Consider the following 27,684-nt stretch of genomic DNA (forward strand, 5'->3'; position numbering starts at 1 on the left):
TTTGGTAATAATGTTGAGTAGGACATGGCCAAAGACACAGCCTTCTGACAAACCTTTAGAGCCCTTCCAATCAGATTGATTTTGAACATTAGTAAACTTTAGCAACCTAAGAATGTTTAATAATCCACTCTAAATTCCTCCCATTCTGCTTACAAGAACATCGTTTAAGATGACCTGTCAGAAGTTTTGCTGAAATCTGGACTCAGTATGCCAACAGCATTCTCTCAGCCTATTTTTAAGCTTAGGAAATAGAAAATGAGGGTGGCTTGTGCAGTAGTCAGGGACTAAGTACACAAACAGAAACAACGGAAGGCATATCTAGCTAAGGGAATTTATGGCTTGGAATGAATTGATTACACAGGTTATGAAGAACTGGAAAACCCAAACAGGAGGTGGTGAGGTAACCCAGGGATCAGCCACAGCAGGGAGCCATGGCAGGACAAATGGGGGAAGGAGTGCTATGAAGCCAGGAGCTAGGTCCTTGGTGGAAGATGGACCCATGGTGGGCCAAGCTCCTGGGCGCTGGATACATGAAAGAGATGTTGTCTTTGCTTACCCCTATCCCTTCTCACCCCTTCCTGCACAATCCCAGATTCTTTCTTCCTCCCATCCCGCAATTTTTCTGCCAGAGTCTCCCACTGGCTGAATCCAGGTGGAAATCAGGGGACACGGGTAACCAGGAAAGGGAGTCTGGGGCCACTTGAGATATAAGCCAGCATACAGGACACAGAGATCCTGGGGACACACATTAGACAGTAACTGTGGGGGTGGAGCGGGGAGACTTCCAATAATTCCCAGTTTTCATCTTCTTTTTTATGAGTTCAAATATGATTAGAAGTGATTTTCAAAAGTTTCTAGGAAATAGCAGTCTATATTTTCACATGACATCAACAGAACCCGGGAACAGCTATGGATTTAGTACCTCTTAGAAGATGTAAAAGAGTTGGACATGGCTTAGTGACTCAACAACAAACAAAAAACCAAAGAACATGCCATCACTCCTGCTGCTACTGCTGCTGAGTCACTTCAGTCATGTTCGACTCTGTGTGACCCCATAGACGACAGCCCACCAGGCTCCCCCGTCCCTGGGATTCTCCAGGCAAGAACACTGGAGTGGGTTGCCATTTCCTTCTCCAATGCATGCAAATGAAAAGTGAAAGTGAAGTCGCTCAGTCGTGTCCGACCCTCAGTGACCCCATGGACTGCAGCCTTCCAGGCTCCTCCATCCATGGGATTTTCCAGGCAAGAGTACTGGAGTGGGGTGCCATTGCCTTCTCCGGCCATCACTCCTAGATGTGAGCAAATTCTGTTACTGAGAGGCAGTTTCAAAAGGCAGGGATTCTAGAGCCAGACTGTCCATGACCAAGGATTGGCTCTGCCACCAATTAGTTCCTTTTTTCTAAACCTTTTTGTGCCTCAATTTCCCAATCTCTAGAATGTGGATATTAATACAGTGCTTGCCTTAGGAATATTGAGGGGTTCAGCAAATTGCACATGTATAGCACTTAAGTTGGTATCCAGCACTGAGCAAGAATAATGCACTGTGACAACCACCCCTTTGGGGGCTAATGCCATGTAGGATAAATGCTGGCTATTATTTAGTAGTAATATTCGTACTGGTATCATTAATAGAACATCATGGCCCTCGCAGATCAACTGCTCCAATTTTTCATTCTAGGGCTGAACGACTCTATACCATGGGGAAAACCATATCCAACAACATTAGATTCAGGAAGATCTTAAATCAATTATCTTTCAAGAAGCATCTCTTACTAAAGATATAATCAAGCTCAGTTCCCCTTTTGGGTACAAGCATCGTTTAGTGACATCTACTTTTGGGTGTATATGTAACACTTCAGTGGGACTCAGGAAAGTGCAAACCAACGACATTATATACACGTATGCAAGGATGCACACATAGTGGACACAGAAGAACATAAATCAATGTGAACTCAAGTGAATAAAACTGCACAGGATTAATGTCTGTTATTAATTAGCTCATCTGCCCTTAGTAGAGGGTTGGTTGTTAATCAGGACTTGAAACAGAACATGCCTTAGTAAATGACGATTTATTCTTCTATTATTATTTTAAATAGAACAATAACCTTCTTTAAAAGTGAGAACGGAAAATCATCTGTAGGACACCTGCTGGATGGCACTCCCACAGCTGTACTCAAAGAAGTTAAAATGTTAATGTTTTAAATCAAATGCTGGGCATAAATATTTGATATCTACTGTCTATTCCCTCAGGTATTATTCTATTTTTAATAACTGTAACTCGGAGTGGGGGGCACAAAATATATCCTGTTCACCTTTGTATTCTCCTCCAAGAATATCCTAGTAGCTTTCAAAATGAAGGCATTCAAAAGATAATTGTGTTGGATTGAATGGTTCATTAGTTCCGAGGTAAATGATGAATCTAAAATGTATTCTGATTAATACCAGGAAAGAGTTACGAGTCTATAAAAAACAATGCTAATTATGACCATGCTGTGGCTTGGCCCAGACCACAATCATACTGTCCTTAGTTATGGTTCCCAGGAGCACCCGTGAAAATCACTCACCAATATTTTAATTTTACCTCTGACAATTGGAAACACACTGAGATTTATTACTATTTCGTGTAGTCAGAGTGGCCTGATAGTGATGTGCTAGAAGAAATGGAACTCACTCCCCCCAACAAACAAAAATCATCATGCTGAAACCTAGATCCTTTGAATGTACATGCTGGACAGACACATAAAAAACTATCCTTTTCAAAAATGATTGCAGAGAAAAAAATAAAGATATTGAAATCTTTATAAAGATAAAATGGAGGGGTTTTTTTTTTTTTGTATTCCTGAGTTCAGAGAGGCTGTCATTTTCAATTCACGTAAGACCACCTTAGGCTCGGGGTTTGTTATTGGGGAGTTGCTTTAAAGGCATAACAAATCTGTGCTACAACAAACGTTTATCTCCTCAAATCAAAGACGTTTCAAAATGCATTCCTTTCAACAAATGTTAAGATAGATTCATTTATTAAAGTGTCCTGCTTTAAAAGACTGAGTGAAATAACCAGTGAAAAATAATTAATCATGTGCACTAGATAAGAAGTAATACCATAGAAGAAGATGCCCTGAACTAGTACAAAGAAATGGGTATGTAGTTCCAAAATATACCATATTATTTCAGTCTTAATTATATTTTGTCTTTCATTGTCTGTTATCAAGGAGCCAGCTCAATTAAAAACAAGGCAGTGTGAAAACAGACCCACTGACACTAATCAAGAAGTTTCAATTTCAAAATTTCCGCTTTTTAGTACAAAACAAATGTTTTGCAGCCAAGGTATGTTTACTGATTTTGTACTGGCTTATTATTTGCCAAAACAGTGTAGACATAACCCCAGGATGACGTTCAGCAGTGTTCTTCCAAGATGTGCATCTCTCCCATAATTACATAGAATCAGGATGTTTTTGCCATAAAAATATACTGGCTGATGGTTTCACAGAATAAAGAATAGCATCACTGCTAAGAAAATTCAATTTTCTTTATTATAAAAGATAACTGGTCACACAACAGTGGTCTAAGTGTCTCTCAACACTAAAATCTGTGCATCTTAAATAGCTTACTATTTGCTTTGCTGTAACAACTGGGCCAGGTGGAATGGTGGTTTAAATGTTTATATGCTATTTCTTCAGGAACTATACCATTTTTAAAGACATTAGATGGGGTTGGGATGGCCTTTGTTTCAAGAGGCCGTCTACTGAAGTCTCCTTCAATGGTATTAAAGGAAGTCATTAGGTGTGTTGCTATATTTCAGTCCCTACAAAAGTAAATTGGTGTAATTAGAAATACAATGAAAAGTTTTAGCATAAGGGTTTTCTAAAAATGACTTGTAACTGCACAAAAAGGAAAGAAATGCACCACTTCAAATAAAAGGCCCCTTCAAATACATAGTAATTATATATAGACTTCTGTTTTGTGATAAGGGTGTAGGTGAAGCCGGGAACGACATGTTGAGGTTCTGGGCTTCAGGGGGCTGCGGCAGGATGAAGGGAGAACAAGGACACAGCAGAACACAGAAACAGAGTCACATCTAAATACCACTGATGACTGCCGGTGGTGGGGCCGGAATGCTAACATGAGGGATGAGACTTCCTACTTTTATCAATATATTATATAATTTCTGTAATTTTAACATAATTCAGCTTTTCTTAAAGTGAGCCATAATTTTCCATAAGATTTAATTTTTATAGTTACTGTAGTAAATTCATTGTTACCCATCCATTTGATTTTCATCATATGTGGTTTTTGCAAGTTAGAATGTAAGAAAAACTAGGGTGTTGAGGCCTCTGAAAACATCTCCTTTTTTTCAATAAGTAGGGTTAATGAAAACTTTTGCAATTCTCTGGGACCCACCATACCCCAAATCTTGCTTATTACATCTATGAAGAGTGTATCTGGAGAGGTCCAGCATTCTCTTTCTTCAGCTGCACCATAGCAGGTGATTTGCTTCACGAATTGTGATAGAGAAGAAAAGTACAACACAGATGAAGCCAGCAATCCTATGGTGACTGGAACATGGGTTTCTGCTTTCCAAACTCAACCATTTACCTAGCTAGCCATCTCCTCATATAGACTCTGAGTACTGGATGTCCTCAGTTATCTCTTCTCCCTCAGCATGCTTTTCTACTTTGGGGCTCCCCACCAGGTTTACAAACATCCAGCTTTCTTGAAGTCAGGCTCCAAGATCAATCAGGGCAAACTTCTGGAAGCCCTTCTCCTACACACTCAAGTTCAGGGCTGGAGTGGTTGCTGACTCCCTTCCTTTCCCTCTGATACAGACTCAGTTGTCACAACCAACTGGATCCCTTGCAGTCTGCCACCCCCACAGCCAGTAAGCGAATCTCTTCAAAGGCTGCTCTCACCACTGCACTCCCCTGCTCCAAATCTTCGATCACCCTTCATTATTTTCAAGTACAAGTATCTCTGCTTCACACTAAACACCCTCTCAATTCTGACTTGCAGCGACACTCTACCTTCACCTTGCATAAATCTCCCAGCACAGCCCTGCACTCACGCTCGGCTGATTTACTTGTTGTCATCTACCTATTTCATGTCTGCCTGCCTTTACCTCTTTGCTGTATCTCCCCCATCTCTCCGTTTAATTATGCATAAATCACCATCTCCAGTGTGTATGGCTGGTTAGGTAGAAAAGGCAGGGGGCGGGGAGGGGAGGAATGCAAATGCAAACAAGTGCAAATGGATACTGGCAATGACTGCTGGACTCAGAGTCTGGACTCAGTAGGGAAAGGAGAGGACAGTGACATTTGTACCACAAACACCTCTCCAAGGGGGCAGCCACTTATCAGCTCTGACCACCCTGTTCTCATGCAGAGGCTGGTCCAGTGTCTCCAGGCCCTCTATGCTTTCAAGAGAAGTCAAAAGTATGCATTTACTTGAAATCTATAATTTGAAAGTATTAGCCACTAATTCAAATGTAAGATATAACACAGGTCAACAAATTGTGGGCCAAACAGAGCATCTCTTAAAGGTGGGTGTGGCCCAAAGGCTGCTAGTTTCAACCTCTGTTCTCCAAGAACTCCTTCAAAGAACCATCTATCTTCATGCTTCCTCCTCGGTGCTGAGTCCCCAGAGCACTCCAGCTGAATCCACTGCTCCGTTTACTGATTTTACACATTCACTTTGGGTATCACTCAAATTGAGCTTCCTCATCTCATTGCATGATTTCCTGTGAAACCACTTGCACCATTAATTTATTTCTTATCCCTTAACTTTTTACATTTTATCTCCTTACAACCGGAGAACAGGTTCCTAGAGGACAGGAGGTGTACACTATAATTTCCTAAAGTCCTCACAGTATCTCCCAAAGTATTTTCGCAAACAGGCACTTATTTAAGGGTGTAAGATGTATCTCGGCAGTTGCAAAAGTAGAATCACTTTTTAAACAGGAAATATCAGCTCCATTTCTTTGACAGCAGTCTTGAACAATCTGTCATCCTATTCAGCCATACACATATGTGTAGGAGTAAGCTGTCTTCCATAGAGACTTCAATAACGTGCAAACTCCTATAACAACTAACTTGCACAGTCTTTTATATTTATCTAAAACAAGTGACAGAATAGCACAGTGTTGAAGATCCCAGGCTGTGGAGAGACTGCCTAGATTTCTAGCAATGCTCTAACACTTCCTGTCCATGTGACCTTAGGTGAATCACGAAACTTCTCTGTCCTTTTTTTACTGTGTAAAAGAGGAATGATGATAATACTGGCCTCAAAGGACAGGTGTAAGAATTCAATGACTACATTATAAAGTACATGAAAGAGTACCTAACACACTGTAGATAACAGATATTGGTCATTTTTATCTTATGATAGATAATAAAAATTACTTGCAGATAAAAAAATTAGAAGTAAAATAGTAATACTTTTAGGCTTATGCTCCAGCCCCTTAATGCATTCCAAACACCAAACCTGGATCTGGAGTTAAGGTCTTCCAATACCACTGATGTCAAAAGAAAGCTCACAGGTTATCTCACTGTACATCCCTATGCAGGTGGCGTCAGCTGCCTCACTGTTAACAGCATGGAATAGGCTCTCAGAAACAACTGTTTTCCAGAATAAATGAATAAACTGCTCCACTTGCTGTACTGAGCAATTTTAGTAACAGATATCTTTAAGTGTAGCATTTTCTTTGAGAAAATGCACAGATAAAGATGTCTCTGTGAGTCTCCTCTGCTGTTCTTTATGTGACCTGACCTAATTAATTGCAAAAGGAAAGGAAACACAATACATTATAGTACCTGCACCAATTAACTGATTAACTGAACAGTATGAACCTCATGGAGGTTCAAATATAAAGGACTGTATTTTTCACAATTCCCTGACCTTAGCAGAACAGTGCCAAATCTCCCTTCCTAGCTGGAGTAGATTCCTGAAAAATAACTGGAATAGATCCCAGAATTTTCAGGTCTCTTTCAGCTATTAAAAATCCACCCAATTTAAAATGCCAATCAAATGCCTAAAGAGCCTTCTGCTGGAGGATCTCCCGGCTTGGGTGCTGGGAAATGGGGAGGGGTCCTCACAATGAGAGTGCAGGCCAATCTAAGTCCCTCTCTATCTGCTGCCAGCCTCTTCCAATTTTCTTTTTGCCTGTTAAAGTGGGTGTAAGCACAGCAACAAATATATGCCTACTATATTTCTTGCTTTTCTCCAAGAGAAGAGTTTTCTTGTAAGAAACAGCCTGTCTTTGGGAGGGCTGCTCAACCACTCCCCCTGTGCCCAGCTGCAGGAATGAAGCTGGGAAGGGTGAGTGGTTACATCTTGGGTTGGTTCCTGGCCCTTCCTTCACAAGACATAAAGCCACTGGTTGAAAGGACAGAAGAAGGGATGGTGGAGGTAAAATCAACTAGCCCTGGTTATGTTTTTGTTCCTACTAACTCCATGTAAGACTGAACGACCTTGGTAGGGATGTCAAGGACAAAGATGATATACAAAATATTGAACAGGCAGAGTGCTAAGCAACCAGAAGGGATGTGGTGTCAGGGCTGGAACAGGGTGTTGCAGGCCCCCTGCTGCGCCCTCTAGTTGCTAGGAGAGTCGCTGCAAAGGTCCTCAGGGAGCAGGGTCCCAGTCTTTTAACCAACAGTAAGAGGTGTTTTGGTATTTTAGTACTGGGACAGCTGTTCTGGTGCAAACCAGCTGAACAACACTCCTGCAGTGGGAGTTCCTCAGACTGTCAAATGAGAGATCAGACAGTCCCAGGCCAGCCCTCTCCCCATGACTGGCCCACGGCCTCTTGCCTGATTAAGTCGAACTACCTTCTACTTGTTCATTTGCCCCTGGAAAACAAATGCGTTTTTGCAATGCCAGGAGAGAGAGCGCAGCAAGCTGTTCTAAGTCTCTGCCTGCTGTTGATTTCCTCTGGTTCTTTTTGCTTGGTCAGAGAGGAGAAGGCAGCAGCAATAAATCAATATCTAAAACGCTGCTTGCTTCTTGCCAAACCATGAGAAGACACTTCTTCACTCAGTCCTTAACACGGCTTCTCTCAAAGCTGTCTTCAGTGTGTTTGAGAGAGGCCAGAGGTGAAGAAGAGGAAGTACTTCTCTGCTTTCCTCCACACGACAAGGAGAAAAGCCATGATACTCCAGTGACTGCCCAGCCTGTGACACCCCACCCCTGGGGTTAGGGTGGGGACAAGAAGGGAAACCCTTAGTGGTCGATCGGATGGCAGCTCGGTTAGGCTGTCTCTTTATAAATCCTGAGAGAAGATCTGGCCCAAACTGAAGGTGGCTTGTTGGGGGCTTTCCCTTTGGAATGTGTGAATTTAAAGCTATTCTTTAGGATTTCTGACAACAGCAACAATTTGGGCCACAGGAAAAATTCTCTTCAATACCCTGTCATGCTTATCTAAAGAGGTACCTGAAATAATTAAATATTATATTCTGTTCAAGAAAAGATGAACATCAACTACACAAGGAAGAAAAAATAACTGAGGAAGCATATTTCCACTGGTGATTATTTGGAGATGCTGATTAATCCATTGTGCATATATTTATGTTTAATTACAAACTGGGAAGGCTTTAGGATATTACTCTAAAACACACTCTATTAGCATTATGGCATCATATTCATGTGGTGCAAATAATAATGTGAGATTTTCTCAGTAAGTAATTTTTCACCGACCCTGTTTTATCAAAAGCATATATTTTTACTCAGATGTTATATGAAGCTAAGTCTGAGTATAAGCTGATTTGCTATATAATTGGAATAGGCTTATTGCAGTCATTTTACCCCTTTAAATTACGACACCAGCACTGAAACATCTGTTAGACCATAGCATCTGTTTCATATTTGGGATGCATCCCTACAAATTAGAACAGTGTTCTTTTTAATGAGCTCTGATTTAATGGGGAATCCTTTTTTTTTTTTTAATGACTGTTGTGCCAAAGAAAGAAAATGAAAAGACGAATTTTCATTGCTCTAGCACCCCCCACAGCAAGGCACCTCTAAGGCCCATACATTTCCAATACAAAACTATCTAATAAATATATATTTACGTTGAAAGTTAGTTTGTTTTATAGATTGAAAGTTGAAAGTGTTAGTCGTTCAGTTGTGTCCGACTCTTTGACCCCAGGGACTGTAGCCCACCAGGCCCCTCTGTCCATGGAATTCTCTAGGGAATGGGACATCATTCTTTCTCCACGGGATCTTCCCAACCCAGGGATGGAACCCAAGTCTCCGGCATTGCAGACAGATTCTTTACTATCTGAGCCACCAAGGACAGATTAGTGTTGTTTAATATTTAAAAGATCATACGTGTAAGTTTGTGCGTATATATATATATATATATATATATAAACACAATCCTCCCCTCCAGGAAGAGCCAAAATGGCTATACATTCATATAATTTAAGAAAAATAGTTATTTCTTTCAAATAAATTATTTTGACCAACTATATATAGTCTTAGATACTTGACAAATGTATGACCTATAGTCTCCCTGCTTACGAAGACATGGTTACAACTCTAAAGGCACACTCATTGCCAGATCTTTACCACTTTAGTTCTACCAGAAATAGTACCTTGCTACTGACTTACCCAGTTCTTTCAAAAACTACTCCCTGTGGTCTCCCTAAGTTTTCTAGTTATTCCCAGCCCTCTATTTTGAGTCTGAGTTTGTCTTATACAAGAAGCATGTCAGCTTCATGTCAGATACAACTGGGTTAGTTTGTCCCACTGTTTACGTACTTTACTGTTTATGCTTCTAATTTGGATCTGGCTGGACTTAGATAGTTAAAATTCCTAAATTTTAATGACACAAGCTACCATAAAATTTAGAAAATGACTGGCTGTCCCATTAAGTTCAATAAACTCAAAATAATTTATCACACACACACACACACTCAGAAGAAACTGAAACTGACTGGAAGGAAGACAGAAAACAAGAGAGAAAGTTTAATGGAGATATTTGGTTACCCATTTTGTACCTCCTAATTTGTTTCACTGAAAGAGAAAACCGCTACAACAGTGTCTGGTGCTAAAGACATTTGTCCTACACGTTCCCTTTAAGGCAGAGTGGTCACAATTTGGCAAAGGAAGTCCCCTTCCTGCCCGCCCCAGTAACAATCACTTCCGGCATCTTCCTCCCTGCCTGTTCCCATCAAGTGAGAGTTCTGTCCTTCACAGGCTTTACAAAAACATCTTTTTTACTCAACCAAAGGAATAGTAGCATTTTATATCCATGTCACATCAAATGCACAGCTGAGAGATGCTATTAAACCAGACTTCAGAACATGTCATTTGAGTTCTTCACTAAAAAAGCCCCCCAAATTAAAACATCAACTACCTGATTTAAAAGTAGTGCTTTCCAGAGATTTATAGATGTTATTAATATAAGAGAATCAGAGAAGGGGAAAATTACCTAGACAATTTTTCTGGGTTTAGGATGGACTTACTTTATCAATTCGAGAGAGACAAAAACTGACCTTATTTTAAAATACTATCTGTGAAAGGATTTTGCTATTTCCCTGGATAACCTTTTTCAATGCTTGATGACTTTTAGTAGCAAAAGTCCACTTTCCTTAAATTAAAGATGAACCCCCCTCATTGTTGAAAATTATATACAACACACATTATGGTCACAGGTGAGATAGCTCAGTTTAGGCAACACTGTTATGATTAACTTTTTTGTGACTTCAACCACTGCAGATCTATCATAATGTATTCTTAGAAACTTGCCTCAGCCAGTTGAAAGAGTGCAGACTTTCCACAGCGTTTTACAGGTTCAGCACCACCCAAGTGTGAAGTGTTTGAAGAAATCTATATGGAAAACAATTCATATAAAGAATATTAATTGTGATATCAGAATTTTTGCTCTCCATTCACACCCATTCAGGAACTTTCCTTAGTTTATAAGAATATCATTGCTTTCAAGTGTCAAATAACTTAAATGCGTTAGGTTTGGGATTATAATTTCGAAATCAGTATTAGTAAATAACCTCAAAAATAGCAACAAAAAAACCAGTGTGACTTGGGTGGCTGTTGAACTATACCAAGTATGAGTATTCCAGGCTTTAAATTTAACTCTATAACCTTAAAACAAGTTATACATTTCCACTTCCATATAAACACCAACTCAGCAACTGGTCATATAGAAAAGAGATTTAGTATCATTTAACAAAAAGCAATTAGCTAATTTTTTGTTGAAATATTATTTGGGATCCCTGTGAAAAGATAGCAACAAGGCAGTCAACAAATATTTTTTTGAGAATTGAACAGAAATGTGTTAGGCAATATGACAAGTGTTAGCCAATATTACAAATAGCTGTGAAAAGAAGAGATGAAAAGCAAAGGAGAAAAGGAAAGATATAAGCATCTGAATGCAGAGTTCCAAAGAATAGCAAGAAGAGATAAGAAAGCCTTCCTCAGTGATCAATGCAAAGAAGTAGAGGAAAACAACAGAATGGGAAAGACTAGAGATCTCTTCAAGAAAATCAGAGATACCAGGGGAACATTTCATCCAAAGATGGGATCGATAAAGGACAGAAATGGTATGGACCTAACAGAAGCAGAAGATATTAAGAAGAGGTGGCAAGAATACACAGAAGAACTGTACAAAAAAGATCTTCACGACCCAGATAATCACGATGGTATGATCACTCACCTAGAGCCAGACATCCTGGAATGTGAAGTCAAGTGGGCCTTAGAAAGCATCACTACGAACAAAGCTAGTGGAGGTGATGGAATTCCAGTTGAGCTATTTCAAATCCTGAAAGATGATGCTGTGAAAGTGCTACACTCAATATGCCAGCAAATTTGGAAAACTCAGCAGTGGCCACAGGACTGGAAAAGGTCAGTTTTCATTCCAATCCCAAAGAAAGACAATGCCAAAGAATGCTCAAACTACCGCACAATTGCACTCATCTCCGACGCTAGTAAAGTAATGCTCAAAATTCTCCAGGCCAGGCTTCAGCAATATGTAAACTGTGAACTTCCAGACGTTCAAGCTGGTTTTAGAAAAGGCAGAGGAACCAGAGATCAAATTGCCAACATCCATTGGATCATGGAAAAAGCAAGAGAGTTCCAGAAAAACATCTATTTCTGCTTTATTGACTATGCCAAAGCCTTTGACTGTGTGGACCACAATAAACTGTGGAAAATTCTTCAAGAGATGGGAATACCAGACCGTCTGACCTGCCTCTTGAGAAACCTATATGCAGGTGAGGAAGCAACAGTTAGAACTGGACATGGAACAACAGACTGGTTCCAAATAGGAAAAGGAGTATGTCAAGGCTGTATATTGTCACCCTGCTTATTTAACTTCTATGCAGAGTACATCATGAGAAATGCTGGGCTGGAAGAAGCACAAGCTGGAATCAAGATTGCCAGGAGAAATATCAATAACTTCAGATATGCAGATGACACCACCCTTATGGCAGAAAGTGAAGAGGAACTAAAAAGCCTCTTGATGAAAGTGAAAGGAGAGTGAAAAAGTTGGCTTAAAGCTCAACACTCAGAAAACGAAGATCATGGCATCTGGTCCCATCACTTCATGGGAAATAGATGGGGAAACAGTGGAAACAGTGTCAGACTTTATTTTTGGGGGCTCCAAAATCACTGCAGATGGTGACTGCAGCTATGAAATTAAAAGACGCTTACTCCTTGGAAGGAAAGTTATGACCAACCTAGATAGCACATTCAAAAGCAGAGACATTACTTTGCCAACAAAGGTCCGTCTAGTCAAGGCTATGGTTTTTCCAGTGGTCATGTATGGATGTGAGAGTTGGACTGTGAAGAAGGCTAAGCACCTAAGAATTGATGCTTTTGAAGTGTGGTGTTGGAGAAGACTCTTGAGAGTCCCTTGGACTACAAGGAGATCCAACCAGTCCATTCTGAAGGAGATCAGCCCTGGGATTTCTTTGGAAGGAATGATGCTAAAGCTGAAACTCCAGTACTTTGGCCACCTCATGTGAAGAGTTGACTCTTTGGAAAAGACTCTGACGCTGGGAGGGATTGGGGGCAGGAGGAAAAGGGGACAACAGAGGATGAGATGATGGATGGCATCACCGACTCGATGGACCTGAGTTTGAGTGAACTCCAGGAGATGGTGATGGACAGGGAGGCCCGGCGTGCTACGATTCATGGGGTTGCAAAGAGTCGGACACGACTGAGTGACTGAACTGAACTGAACCGAATATAACAAGAGCTGGTGAAGCTAAGTCTTATATAAAACACTGGCAGTGGCACTTAAGAGTGTGTACAAAGATTAACTGTGAAGACCACAAATCTCAGTAAGCACATCAATATACACACACCATTACATGGTGACTGCATGCTCTTCTTCAAATTTTGTAAAGCTGCAACTGGGCACAGTTACAACAGTGAACAGCACTGTCCTATCTCATTTTTATAGGAAGACTTAATTTCCAATTTTGAGCTTAACTCAGTAAAGAGTTGAGGACATATATTCTTAAGGATCTTTACAAAGAAGTCTTCTCCTAGAGAAGTTCTGTCATCATTAGAGCAGCTAGCAATAGTTTGATTAGGAATTCTTTCTCAGTTTAAGACAGGTATTTCTCAGTTCAGTTTAGGAGGCAAACCTGCCTTGTGATGATATCCTTACAGGTGACCCCAGGCCCAACAGAGAATATCATGGAGCTGTCCCTCCAGGAGAGACTGGGGGCTTCATTACTGCTAGAGAAAATTCTCCCTAGAACACCTGCTGAATAAGAGGCTTTTGTTGAGGCAATATCTAATAAGCCACCCGGATCATTTAGAAAAGGCTATTAATTTAAGTTTTAGGGGAGATTTCTCCTCCTGGTGCCATCATTTTTGACAGTCCTTCCCTATTCATCCCAATCACTTCCTTTTTCTTTAGAAGACCAATTTAGGGGCTGAAGCTTTCTAAAGATTTTCCTCTGGCTGAATTTTCTCTGATATATGTCACTTCTACTTTTTCTAGACAAGGTGAATTCAATTACTAACCTTATCATTAGACTAAGAAAACAAACACATTTAATACAATTACTAACTTGGAGTAACTTGACCAGTCACGTGAACCCACACTGTATTAATAGAAAGGACATAGCTTTTGTGTCAGACAAACATGCCTTCATTACTTTTTGTGGTGTGGACTGAAGGAAATAATTAAGACCACATCTTCACCTTCAAAACAGAAACACTATCTGCCCCGTATTCCTTTTGTGAAGATGACATGTTATGTTAGTAAAGAGTCTGGCCTGGTGCTCAGCCCATATTATGCCCTCAATCAACGGTACAATTATTAGTTATAAGGATTTATCATTATTAACACTAATAAACTCTGTTAATACAATCCCCCCAAATTAGCTACAGATTGAAACTGGAGTAAAGTGAAAAATTGCAACCTCAGAGGTTAATTATTAAATTTAATAATCTGTAGAATATTAAATTTGTCACATAATCATATAATACCCTCAAGAGCACAACAAGCTCGGTGATGCTGCAATACACAGCTTGACAGTCTTCTAGGTCTTCACTGGCTCCCTCTGCTGTTGCTTTTGTTGCTGTAGGTTTATATTCCCTGACGCTGTGTGTGTGGGTGTGTGTTCAATACCACAAAGCCTGTGTGTGTGTGTAGGTTCACTACCACAAAGCCTGTGCCAAATGCCTGCATGGCACACCCAGAGGCTCAGTGAAGAACTTCTGACCTCACAGATGCATTGCCTGTCAGCTGAGTTAACATGCAATGTTCTGCATGGAGGCTTGAGAATGATTCCTTGCCTTGCAGAAGAAACCACCACCTAATGTTTAGTAAGAACTATTTTTCCTCATTATCTAAAAGTATTTTTTACCTATCTATAGGTACAGGGGAGTATTTTAAATGCTCAATGTTGCTGTAAGCCTGATTTCCAAAGGATCATGCTGGTAGGGGGTGTATCAATATATTTTAGCAGCCCAACGTTTCTAGAATCACCTAACAATTAAATTTTCATGGAATGACTCAACAGTAAGATATACTTTCTATAAAAATGCCTTTTGGCTTAACTGGGGGAAAGGGTTGGAACTTACGTTACTGTCTGCAGCACTGGGCATGGCTGACCTTTGTCTTGAGAGTCTTTCTCTGGATTTCCAATACTGCAGACTCTCTCTAAGGTCTCTCCTTGCTGCTCTTTCTTGGTTCCCCCCTTCTACAGTGAGCCCTTAAATGTTCTCCCTCAGGGCTCTCTCTTAGAGCCCTCTCTTTCTTCACACTTTTTCTCTCAGTAATCTCACCTGCTTCTAACATAAACATAGCTTGTATAATGCTGATTTGTCATACTATTGTTCATTTCCTTGTATTTTTTCCCCCCCTATTTACAGGACATACACATCCTTTCAAGTAAGAATAAGCTAAAACCTGTCTTTCAGTGACAGGTCTGCCAGTGGAGGGAAGTGCATGTTATGTTCCCCTCCTGGGTAGGGGGCAGTAGTGGGCCATACTGCACAGTAAGTTGGTGGCTATGTTTTTTTATTTTCCTCACATTGGATGGAGCTTGCCAATCTGTTAATTCCACTGTAGTCTCTCCTCTGTCTATTAAATAATGTTCTGATAAACAGGGTGGGTATTAAAAGTATGTAACGTACAGCAAAACTGCCAAGAAAAATGATCACCCTCGTTGTTAAACTGCTAATTTTATAGCTGCCTGAGGTAGGGGAGCACATCAAGGAAAGAGGTGGCAAAGATAAAAAGCAAATTAGGCAGAAGCCTTCTGGAGTTGTAACAGGTATCATGAACACTGTAGTCTGGGAGGAAATGACCAACAATTGTTGAGTGAATAAATGAATCAAAGAACAAACAAACAATATGAGATAATTGGTCTTCCTTATCTTAAAAGAAATATTAATTCTTCCAATAAAACATGGAAAACGTTCACACCGATGAGCTGCAGTGTGAGCATACGGAATCTGTGTCAAGTATAACATTCCGTAACATATTGGGCACGCCATCATAAAAATGAATGCTTTAAAACCGCACTAATTGCTTATATCTAACAGTGACAATACCTTGGAGAGATTACAGTTATATTTACATTAGCAAAGTAAAAATCTTCTAAGGGAAGTTTTAGTGTTCAAATGTATCTGTCTAAATGGTCCAGACTAGCTCCCTGTCTTCAAAGTGAACATGCAATTTTTCAACATAAAGGTATACTCCAGGTGTAAGAGTCAGCCACTCAGCAGAGAAGAGGATACGTGGACTGGTCATGGCTTTCAGAATTGTTAAATAATGGATGACAACAATTCCCTTCTGGCATTACGTTTGGTCATTAGTCTTCAGTAAATGAGATCTAAACAGAGACAGATGTGTCAGTCTACGTGTAAACAACAAAAAAATGCAGATAGGAAACTCATTTTGACCAACTTAATGGATCAGAGTCTGGAAACAGTGATGGCTCTTCAGATGGGCCAAGTGGAATCTTGATGAATTACAACCATCAGTATGGAATGGGAGACAGGCTGAAATGTGAGGAAAACAGGTTCTATACTCTGTACTTCTTTCTAGATCTTGTAAAGCAGATATATCTTTCTCCCTTCAAATGTACACATTTATGAAGAACCTACAAGCAAAATGTTCTTTATTTAGTTTCATGGTTCCATGCAGGTTACTTTAATGGGTTTTAAAATGATCAGATTTGGTTCAGAAGGAAAAGATATCCTTCTCAGCTTGTGAGACAGAGACCCAAGACTTGACATACAAGAAAAATATATTCATTTAAAGAAATGCCCTGAGTTTACTGTTTTTTAAAAAGTGTGTTTCTAGGATAATTGTATTACACAATAAATGACCAACCTCTTCCTGGAGTTATGAACACTTGAAATTAACACTAAGGGTCTCAAGAATTTTGCAAGCCTGATCTTAAGGGCATTTACAAAGCTAAACATTCTTCAAGAGAAAACTGTTGCCTAAATGATATAAACATTTTTCTCTAAGTGTATGTAATAGGACCAAGAATCTCTCAGAAAAGGGATGAGGGTTATAATGTGGCCCCTTGGGCAAATTTCTATTATCTGCCCATTTCCTCCTCACTTAATCCTTTCCCTGTAAGTTCCCAGAGATACCAGAAGTGCCTTAACAATGCTGATTTAATAACTTGTGGTAAAAATTACCACCTATAGAGCAGTGATCTCAAACTGCAGTTCCCTAAGAGGAAACCTGTTGAAAATGCAAATTATCAGTCCCACTGCAGACTTATTAAATAAGAAACTTTGGGGGTGGGGTTCAGCAATCTGTGTTTGAACAAGTCTTTGAGGGAACTCTGATGTGTTTCAAAGTTGGAGAGCCTCTGGTAAAGACTAATTAGAACAAGAATTTCAAGAGCCTTTGTGTTTTCTCAAAGGTGATGGGCGTTTTATGAAATAATTATAAAAGTTTTAGGGATACGATCACAGTAATTATAGGCTATTCTATTTCTACCGTAATAAATATACTCATAGCAGATCTTAGTAGATAATTTAATCAGTCCATCTAGTTAGTATAGTTTAGATTTGAATAAACCAGTGTAATACTCGGCTGACAATATGGTCAGATCATAACATGAGAGAGACTGAAACTTAAGAGTTCTCTTGGGTCAGCTGGGGAAAGTGACTGGAAGTTATATATATCCTTAGAGAACCCTGTATTTTAGTATACTGCTCTTATATAATCATATATAGCATTTACAGTTAAATAGCTAAGTATGTAATAATTTAATCTGCTTAGGAATTGTAAGGGCTCTTAATTATCAACCTACACAAAATAAAACCAGGAAAAATAATACACAGAATTTAGATGGGAACTGTATTTGATTCCAAAGCAGAACATTTTATTTTGGTTTTCCATCATGCATGCCTTCCTCTGTTAAGGCCTTGAAACAAGTCCTAAGGAGTTTTCAAATTAATTTTTTTAAAGCTTCCTAAATCTTATACATGCATGGTCAGAAATCCTCAGAAGACAAATGCCATTGAGTATAGAGAATTGACATCTGGAAATGTCTTCCTGCACAATTCCTAAGGAAAGAGAGGTTCTTTACTAGGGAAAAAAAAACAACTTTCTTTTTGAGGAGTGAGTGTACAGAACAAATTAATTCAAAAGAGGCACGCGATCTCATTCTCCAGAGTCATGAGACAGTGGCTGCTTCACCTTCACGCTGCGCCCTAGGGCTGCCCAGGGCTTTGGGACACCTGATAAATCTGATGTTGCTACCACTTAAATAAGAACCGCACTCTGAGTGACAGGACCTGTTAGAAATGCATCAGCTGAGATATGCTATACAAGCATTTTTAATTAAATTGAAAACTCCTGGTAAATAACGCATACGTAAATATCAGATGTGTCAAAGACAAGCCATAACCTTTCTAATATTCATGAGTATAGAATTTAAATATATGGCAAAAAAATTGTGTTTGGAAGGAAATGTTTCTAAAAAGTCTAATGGGACCAATCAGGTGCCAACACTAAAAACATTTATAGTCATGTCAAAATTCTTTTTTATCTTTGAAAAAATTATTAGTATCAAGTAAATGGATATCAATGACTAGAGGAGAGCAAGGAAATATAAAACAAAACTATTTCCGACAGTGAAAATACCAGCCTGTTTATCATAATGAAAAATTATGATAAAATCTTAATTTATTCAGATTCATCAAGCAAATTGTTCTTAGTGAAATGATACCATTATATGATATTCTGATTACCACTTTTATAGAATAGCCCTCAACAACTATAGCAGCAGCACTATGGCAAAGAAATCTTACAGATAAGCAAGCCAACTGGTAGGCTCAAGTTGTGCTGGTTGACGCAAGTGTCCCAAGAAGAAGCAGCATTTAAAAAAAAACTGCTAGAGCTAAAAGTAATTTTTTCTCATTTTCAAAGTAAGATGCTGGGTTTTCTCCTGCCAAAAGGATATCATTTTACATTTCATTTATGAAGCACTCTTTATGCAAATGAATCAAAGTGATTCAATACATCAATATTAAACAGAACAGTCCTGCTTGTCATTTTCTCTCAACCCTATAAAAAATTGTTTAGTTTATGATATGCATTTTTGGTTGAAATTAATAAAAAGGAAAATGGGGAAAAACCTAAAGGAGATGGTATCTTACTTTTGCAAAAGGGATATATTTTATTATTTGTCTTATAGTGCTTATTAGAAATGAGCATATGATTGAGGCCAGGGCTTTTGTGGCAAAATAAAGAATATCAGATTGCCTTCTCATCATACCAACCAAGAAAATGCTCTCCAGGGTGTGCTCTCTCTCTCTGGCTGACAATCCAGAGAAATCTGAGATCCTGCAAGAGCTGACCCAACCTAAGCCTGGGATTAAATGCTAATATAAATACTGGCTGAAGCTACATCACAGTGCAATCTAACAGGTCGTATTCACCCTGCATTCACTGTGAGACGCATTCATCAACAATAGCATCTAATTTCACTACTGGAAAAATTTAATAAATAAATTGGAATACTATGGCCTCCATGTTGACAATTTTCCTAAGCTTTTAAAGCAAGTTAAAAACAAGGCAAAATGAAATAAATGAAAAACTGTTATTCTGGATGAACTCTTTAGTCAATGTTTATAAAATCTGGAGGTGATCTATGATTACAGAAAAGTAGCAGAAAGCAATAAACAGTCTGCCATGTATATTCTGTCAGTAATGGCAAGAGGCATGCCTGAAGTTCTCTATAGGTGACAAAATTCTATTCCAATACTTTCTGCACTCAGTACATTTTCTGAACCCAATATATATATTAAAAAAAAAAAAGCCATACCTCTGCAAATTGAAACAAGGCTGATGCTTGACACTGTTTTGAAGGAGCATCAGGGTGGGATGTACTTGAAGATATCTGAAAGGAAACATGTAATTTTTAAAGCACAAGCACATTTTTCCCATAACAGACTAATAGATCTGCCATATATTTCCCCTGTAGACACTGATAAAGACTAAGACATGAGTCATCACCCTCAATCCCTTTTAGAAAAACAGTATCAATGATAAATGAAGACAAAGGCCATGTTTCTAAAAACAGACATGGAAAGAAGAAAAAAGACTGAGTTTGGCTCATTTGCTATGTCTCTTGTACGGGTATCAGATGTGTACCAAACAGCAGCTGAGAAGACCTACAGAGACAGACTTATTTCAGTGATTTTTAAAAATATAATATTAAATGTTGGAAGCTGAAAGTAAAATTTCTCTCTTACAGCACGCCCTTTAAGCTGTTCTCTGATTAGAGGCAGCTCTGAGACTGTGTTGGGGACACAAACCATGTGGGTCAGAGTATCTGGGATTGAATCTCAGCTCTGCTACTCATCAGCTACAAGACCTTGGGCAGCTCAACTAATCTCTTGAGACTTATTTTACCCAATTGTAAATTGATGGTGATGATAATCCCCATTTTATAGGATTATGGTGAGAAGAAAATAAGTCACAGAAAACACTGCCTAGTATGGAACCAGAGTTCAATAAACTGTTCACTGAATATGAATAGCGGTTTTTTCCTTTATAACACCATGCATCTTCCCATCCACCACCGCCCCCTGCACCCACCCACACACAACCCTCAGATCTCTGACAGTAGATAGGGGATTCTGTCATACCATCCTTGATTCAACTCAGAGAACTTTTGTTCCTACCTAATAGTGCTTATTCAAACTTCATTAAAGGTTTCCTCTGAGGGCCAAGTATTTCTAAAGGAAATACTTCTCAAGGATGTTTTGAAGCCAAGTCAGTTACTAATTTTGGTTTCAAAGTGAACAAACCTTCTATCCAGCTACAAAATTGGGTGAAAATGAGTCACAAGAGCAGAAAGTGTAGGCACTATAAATTCAGCCCATTCCCAGTCCCCCAAAAGTTTCTTCAATTAACTGTGCTCACTGACTCCATCAAAGGCAACTTACTAAGCAATACATGAACCTGGACCATAACTCTTCATAAGAATTCATAGGAATCATTTCTTCATATTAATCAAATTAAGCTGGTTAGAAAGACAATGGAGCCAGTTCGTGACACAACATTGAAGCCACTTTTAGAGATAAGGAATAATTAGAAGAGAGAACTGATTGAATTACTGACTCTATTTACAGCTGAAGGCACTAGGAAAATTTTCATTTCACTGTATTTTTTTAATCAAGCATTTTTAGAATAAATCTAAGTAAAAAAGAAAAAAGAGAAAGAAAGAAAAAAGATATCCCATATCCTATTTAACAAACTAGATATACACAAATGGTCATAAATGGCTAAGATAAAACCAAGTACTCTGAAGACACTTGAGGATAAATTTGTAGAACTCTTCTTGGTCCAATCATGAAACCTATCATTTCAAAAGACCTCCATGTGACAGCTGTGACAGACTGCAGATATGAATCCATAAAGATGTCCTGGGAATTACAGACCTACAGTCTATCATTTAAACTTATAAAAGTCATGTCTTATTTCAGACATGACTTCTCACTCCTACCAACCCTCCATAAAAGTTAAAGAAAACAAATAGTTTGTGTAAGGGGAAATACATGCCTTTCAAAGCTTAAGTCAGAGAGTAAACCAAATAGAACCAGTCGCATAAACCATCTAGATTTCCGAAAAGCACTTCACAAGTTTTTAAATAAAAGGAAGTGTCTACAAATTAATACTGAGTAGAGGAGATTCTGACATGAATAGCGAGCTCCTGAAGAAATGGCAGATTAGGGTCCAAGGATATCTCTGGACTCTTTAGTTTGCTATACTAACCAAAAAAAGTGCACATGTGTCAAAATACCAAAAATTTCATATGAAATCTGAGAGATTTCACTAGATCTTCAGGGGCTCAGGGATCACTAGTTAAGAATCTCTGCTTTCAAAGCCGGCACTAACATTATTTAATATGTATAAAACTATGTTTAAAAGGGAGTGCAGACTGAACACTCTACTATATTAAATTCTTGAGGAAACAATATACAAGAAAATTAGAATTCATGGCACACCTCACAGAGAGCAGACAGGAAAATGATAGATAAGGAGCATTATGTGAGCAAATATATAACATAATATTCTGGTGATATCAGCAGGACATTTAGGCATATTACCAACAATGTCATAAAAGGAATGACCTAATATGCCAGTGTGAAAAGTAATTCTGTCAATGAAATGTCGAGAACCACCAGGAAAGGACACTAGAGGAGAAAAAAGTCTGAAACTAAAAATATTTTCTCCTTGTACAAAACTGTACCACAAGGGGCAAACATTAGGAGGGATGACAGTTTGAGAGAAGGTCTAGTGAAAGACAATTCACATGATCAAGGGAGGACCATGTGGTTTAACGTTGAGAAAAAAATTAATCAATGATGGCTCCATATTGAGTTCCGGGGTAAATGCAGACATTTGGGGAAGCAGTCTTAACCTTTAGACTTGATATCAAGGATAATGTGCTTTCTACATCATCTGTATGTTAGTGACATACTGAGCCAAACAGGTCTAACATTAAGACATAAGACTTTGAAAACTACCAACTGCATGCTAAAGTTTCAATTAGGAGAAAAGTATATTGAAAATAAATAAAAAGGAATGCACAGCCAATAACCATGAAACAATTCTATCTTCTAATTCAATACCTGTCAAATTAACACCTGATAAATAAGTTCTAACAATAATTCAATTATATTCTTAACTTTCCTACCCCTGAATAAAAATTAGTGATGAGGTTTAAGGGAAATAACATTTAGTATGAGTTAATAACATGTTTCTATAAATATATTTATTCCTTAATTAAGAGACTCTAGAGTTTCAAAATTTAGTTTATTTTCCCATTTATGATCAAATAGATCTAAGAACGAAGAGTTCGTCATTGCTTTAAGTTACTGTCATCAGCCAAAATTGAAGCTCACTTTACAATTTCATTAAGTATAGACTGCATCATGTATATTACCTCAGCAAACTGAAATAATGGTGACTTCTGACGCAATTCAGAGGATTCTGGAACATCAGGCCTGCAAGTGCCAGAGGAGATCTAGAACAAAGAAAGGTGGCGTGAGGCATCACACAAATAGCTCCTGGACGACAACAGAGGACAGATGTCACCTAAAACATTCCCATTTAAGGAAGGAACAGTTTTCATTCCCAAATTTGAGGCAGTACTGTGAAAAAAAGATAGTTATATTCTGCAAAGTCTTATACATGGTTTTATAAAGTTTTATATATTCATTCATTTGCTAAATATAATGCCATAAATAGTAGGACATAGACAAGGCTCTGCATTTCATGATGATTAACCACAGTGAAATTTCTACAGTGACACTCGTTTGATCTCTTGGCTTTCTACAACCAAAACCAACGAATATCTACTTTTTCCACATTCTGCATTTCCCCAATATTTCATATCACTTGACTATATGAAAACACAAATGAGTTTTGATCATTATAAACCTTTTGGGAAAATAAACCTCAGGTCAAATTTTTGTGTTCCAGGGTTTTCCTGAATTTACATACAAGTCTCAATCTTAGAAAAGTTAGTATTATTTTTCTAAGAAAAATTTCTTTTATAATATATTCTTGTATATTATTCACTATATTGGGTAAACATTTAACACTCTAAAATCTTTACTTGTGATTTTCATTATTAACAAAAGTTACAGAAACACTACTGACTTTTTAAAAAAAAATTCTTGCTATTAATCAAGTACTATTCTCAGGATACATATTTCCATTTTTTACAGAATGTTAAAATTGACTACATTTGGGTGAAATAATCACCTTGGTAGCCCGTAATTCAAAAGTCATAGGAGTCATAGCATGTTGCTGCTGCTGCTGCTAAGTCACTTCAGTCGTGTCCGAATCTGTGTGACCCCATAGATGGCAGCCCACCAGGCTCCCCCGTCCCTGGGATTCTCCAAGGCAAGAACACTGGAGTGGGTTGCCATTTCCTTCTCCAATGCATGAAAGTGAAAAGGGAAAGTGAAGTCACTCAGTCGTGTCCGACCCTCAGCGACCCCATGGACTGCAGCCTACCAGGCTCCTCCATCCATGGGATTTTTCAGGCAGGAGTACTGGAGTGGGGTGCCATTGGGGAAGAATTTCAGTATCCCTCTGATCTGCCCCCTTTTACAGATAAAGGACATAGGACGAGAGAGGTAAACAACACCTCTACTCCCCGACAATCAACGATCACTGACCACCACAAGACATAAGAATGTGTTTATGCTCCAGCTTCTCCCAGAGGTTTCGTTTAACGCAGAATCCTCAACATTGTCTGGGTGCAATGTAGATACTCAAGTACTTGTTGAATTAACTAAATTAAAATTGATAACATGTCTTTTATTTATTTTTTTTTCAGGTTGTGCATCTTTTTTTATTTTTTTATTTTTATTTTTTATTTATTTTTAAATTTTATTTTATTTTTAAACTTTACTTAATTGTATTAGTTTTGCCAAATATCAAAATGAATCCGCCACAGGTATACATGCGTTCCCCATCCTGAACCCTGTCTTTTAAATACCAAATCAGTGTGCCCCCTCTCTTTTCTTCCCTGAATGGCAAAGTTAAGAGAATCTGAGGGAACAAGTTATTTTTTACTCTAGGAGAAAAATGAAAGTTAAAAATACTTTTTAGAAACCTGTTTCTGAAAACAAAATAATCCAAGACAACTGTTTAAAATCTGGAAAAAAAAATACAGAAGAAAACTCTACATCTACAATGTTATCTCCCAAAGATAAGCACTGTTAGAATTCCATGTATATTCTTGAAGTTGTGTGTAGAGATAATGTTTTCAACAGAAATGGGATGTTGTCCTAGTTACAAAATGTTTGCTTTTAACAGTACATTGATTTTCTTGTGTTACTAAACCTTTCCCTATGTAATTTTAATAACTGCATGTGATTAGATGGTTGAATCTATGGGAAGAGCTAGCAGTGACCCAGGTTATATTCCTAAAACCACAGTTTCACACTGAAGATATATTTTCTAACAACATCACAGACCATTGGACGGAAGCAAGTATTTAAAATTTTAATTGTCACCTTTGGATTTGAAAGAGTATTGGCCACCTTCTTCCAGTGATAAGCTCCACAGAAAAGGTGCAGAAACTTTAATTAATTTGCCACCTGTGGTTTGGCTGCCAAAGCCTGATTCCCTTGCTGTCTGTAACTATTTGACAACCAGTGTGCCAAAAAGTCCAGTAGTTTTTATTTGCTTTCTAAATGTATGATCCAAGGAGACACAAAATGTACTTTAAAAAGGCCAGCAAATCCTGACATTACTAGCCACAAAAAATTCCTTTTTTTTGAAATAAAACTCCATATAGTTTCTGAACAATGAAAAAAATCAATACTGTTCTGGTTTATAAGGAATCTAGGGGTGTTTAGCCCCTAGATACCTTGGTAAATAATCAAAATTTTATTTTATTTTGATTTCCCTGGGAATTCCCAGGCAGTCCAATGGTTAAGGATTTGGCACTTTCACTGCTGTGGCCTGCTTTCAATCCCTGGCCCGGGAACTATGATCCCACAAGCTGCATGACCAAAAATATAAATTAATTAAAAAAAAATTGAGCCCAGGACTAAATGAAAATAAGGTGACTTGATATGTAGATGGCACACACGAAAAATCTATAGAAATATTTAGAATTAAGTATATTATCATATATGGGAGCTACCCTATATAAAGTCTACACAATACACACACACATATTTTTATTTCTGATCCAATGATGCATAAGACAGTTATCATTTATGGGATTAGTTTCCTCATGGCTCAGTTAGAGTTCATATTAACCATAAGAAGAAAAGTCAACTTTCTTTTAAGTGCCATTGTAGATAATTTGGCCATGCCTATAGCAACGCAGTAGCAGCAGCAGCAGCAGCATATACAGCCATAAAAGTTTAAAGTTAAATTAAGACCCCCTGCAAATCATTATGATAGGTGGTCTTAAGTAAAACTTTCTGCTTATATGAAGAATTCAAATGTGAGTAATTATCAAGATGTTTATAACCCTATTTCCCTCCCCCACTCAGTTTTGTCTGACTCTTTGTGACCCCAGGCTCCTCTGTCGATGGAATTCTCCAGGCAAGAACACTGGAATGGGTAGCCATTATCTTCTTCAGAGGATCTTCCTGACCCAGGGATGAGTCTGGGTCTCCTGCATTGCAGGTGGATTCTTTACCATCTAAGCCATGAGGGAAGCCCCTATAGCCCTACACATGTCAATTGTACTACGCAATCAGAGAAGTTTATATGAGCGAGTTTGTGCTCCCCATGGACTAGATGCATACTAAATGCACAGGGAATACCTGTTGACTGACTTGATTCTCCATGTTTATAAAAATGAAGAATCTCAATGACCTGGCCAGGAATCACACAACAAAGACTGCTCAATGGTTAGAACAGCTATTACAGCCACTGAGGCTATGCATTTTACTGCAGTGGATAACTTCTTCTTTTAAAATCTAGTCACTCTTACTTTAAAGCACTGTAGATTTAGCCTTTATCTTCAGTGTAGTATAATGGAAACAGCACAAAGTTAGGAGCCAGAAGAACTGGCTTACTACTAAACTACGTGGTTACTTAACTTTCTAGTTCATAGAAGAACAGAAGGAGCAAATCAGAAGGGGCCAAGAGTTGGGATAAGAAAAAGGAAGAGTGTTGAAAAAGAAACAATGTTACCAGCAACAAGACACAGAAGGAAAAGGCAGAAAAACTGTAGACACAATATGTTTTAAATTTTACTGAAGTATAGTTGACTTACTTTACTTAACCAAAATATTGGGTTTATGATAGACTTAAGGGTATACTGTATAATACAGGGAATATAGCCAATACTTTGAAATAACTCTAAATGGAAAGTAACCTTCCAAAATTGTATTACAATTTAAAAAAATCTCAGTTACTTAGAAAAGTGGGCTATCACACACACACACACACACACAAAACAACACAAAGTAGATCAAGTGGTCCTAAAGTTTCTCCTGAGTGTAGTAAATTAGTATTTATAACTATGATTCTAAGTTGTCAAGATAAGGATAATTATAAAATGTATTCTTTATTTTAAAAAGGCAGAAATAAATGTGTGTGATACATGCTAGACCTGCTGCTGCTGCTGCTGCTAAGTCGCTCAGTTGTGTCCGACTCTGTGCGACCCCATAGACAGCAGCCCACCAGGCTCCCCCGTCCCTGGAATTCTCCAGGCAAGAATACTGGAGTGGGTTGCCATTTCCTTCTCCAATGCGTGAAAATGAAAAGTGAAAGTGAAATCGCTCAGTCGTGTCCGACTCTTAGCAACCCCATGGACTGCAGCCCACCAGGCTCCTGTCCATGGGATTTTCCAGGCAAGAGTACTGGAGTGGGGTGCCATTGCCTTCTCCGACATGCTAGACCTACTTCCACCTAAAAACTCAAAATGTAAAAACGGCTCAATGACATGGAAAATGTACTGAGGTAGAATTCATTCTTGCGTGTCTGATAAATGAGGCATCCAGTGCAACTGTACATATTTGTGCATACATGTGAATGTTTGACAAAGAAATCTGGCATTATACCCACATGGAAGGAAGAGGTTATTTCCGACAAAAGGCTCCTATTTAAGAAATGTTATTAGAGGGGCCTAGACCTTGGGGTAGGAGAAGGCAATGGCACCCCACTCCAGTACTCTCACCTAGAAAATCCCATTGATGGAGGAGCCTGGTGGGCTGCAGTCCAAGGGGTCGCTAGGTGTCAGACACGAC

At 38.6% G+C, this 27,684-nt stretch overlaps 1 protein-coding gene across 50 annotated transcripts in view; it reads right to left on the reverse strand.

Annotated features, from left to right (window-relative positions):
- Positions 1 to 27,684, reverse strand: part of BBX (BBX high mobility group box domain containing) — a 297,568-nt gene that overhangs the window by 40,172 nt on the left and 229,712 nt on the right. For 44 of the 50 annotated variants that reach the window (XM_086408179.1, XM_086408472.1, XM_086408394.1 and 41 more), the window contains 3 exons: positions 22,899 to 22,979; positions 19,770 to 19,844; positions 10,741 to 10,821 (listed from right to left, as the gene is read on the reverse strand). In XM_086408179.1, coding sequence (XP_086264305.1) covers positions 10,741 to 10,821; positions 19,770 to 19,844; positions 22,899 to 22,979 — 237 coding nt within the window. The remainder of the gene's footprint in view (positions 1 to 10,740; positions 10,822 to 19,769; positions 19,845 to 22,898; positions 22,980 to 27,684) is intronic. The other 6 variants (XM_086408500.1, XM_086408481.1, XM_086408360.1 and 3 more) reach the window with 1 other exon arrangement.

This window comes from Bos grunniens, chromosome 1 (genome assembly GCF_055505025.1).
Source record: "Bos grunniens cultivar Pamir isolate PY7600 chromosome 1, Bosgru_T2T1.0, whole genome shotgun sequence".
In the NCBI taxonomy this organism is placed as follows: Eukaryota; Metazoa; Chordata; class Mammalia; order Artiodactyla; family Bovidae; genus Bos; species Bos grunniens.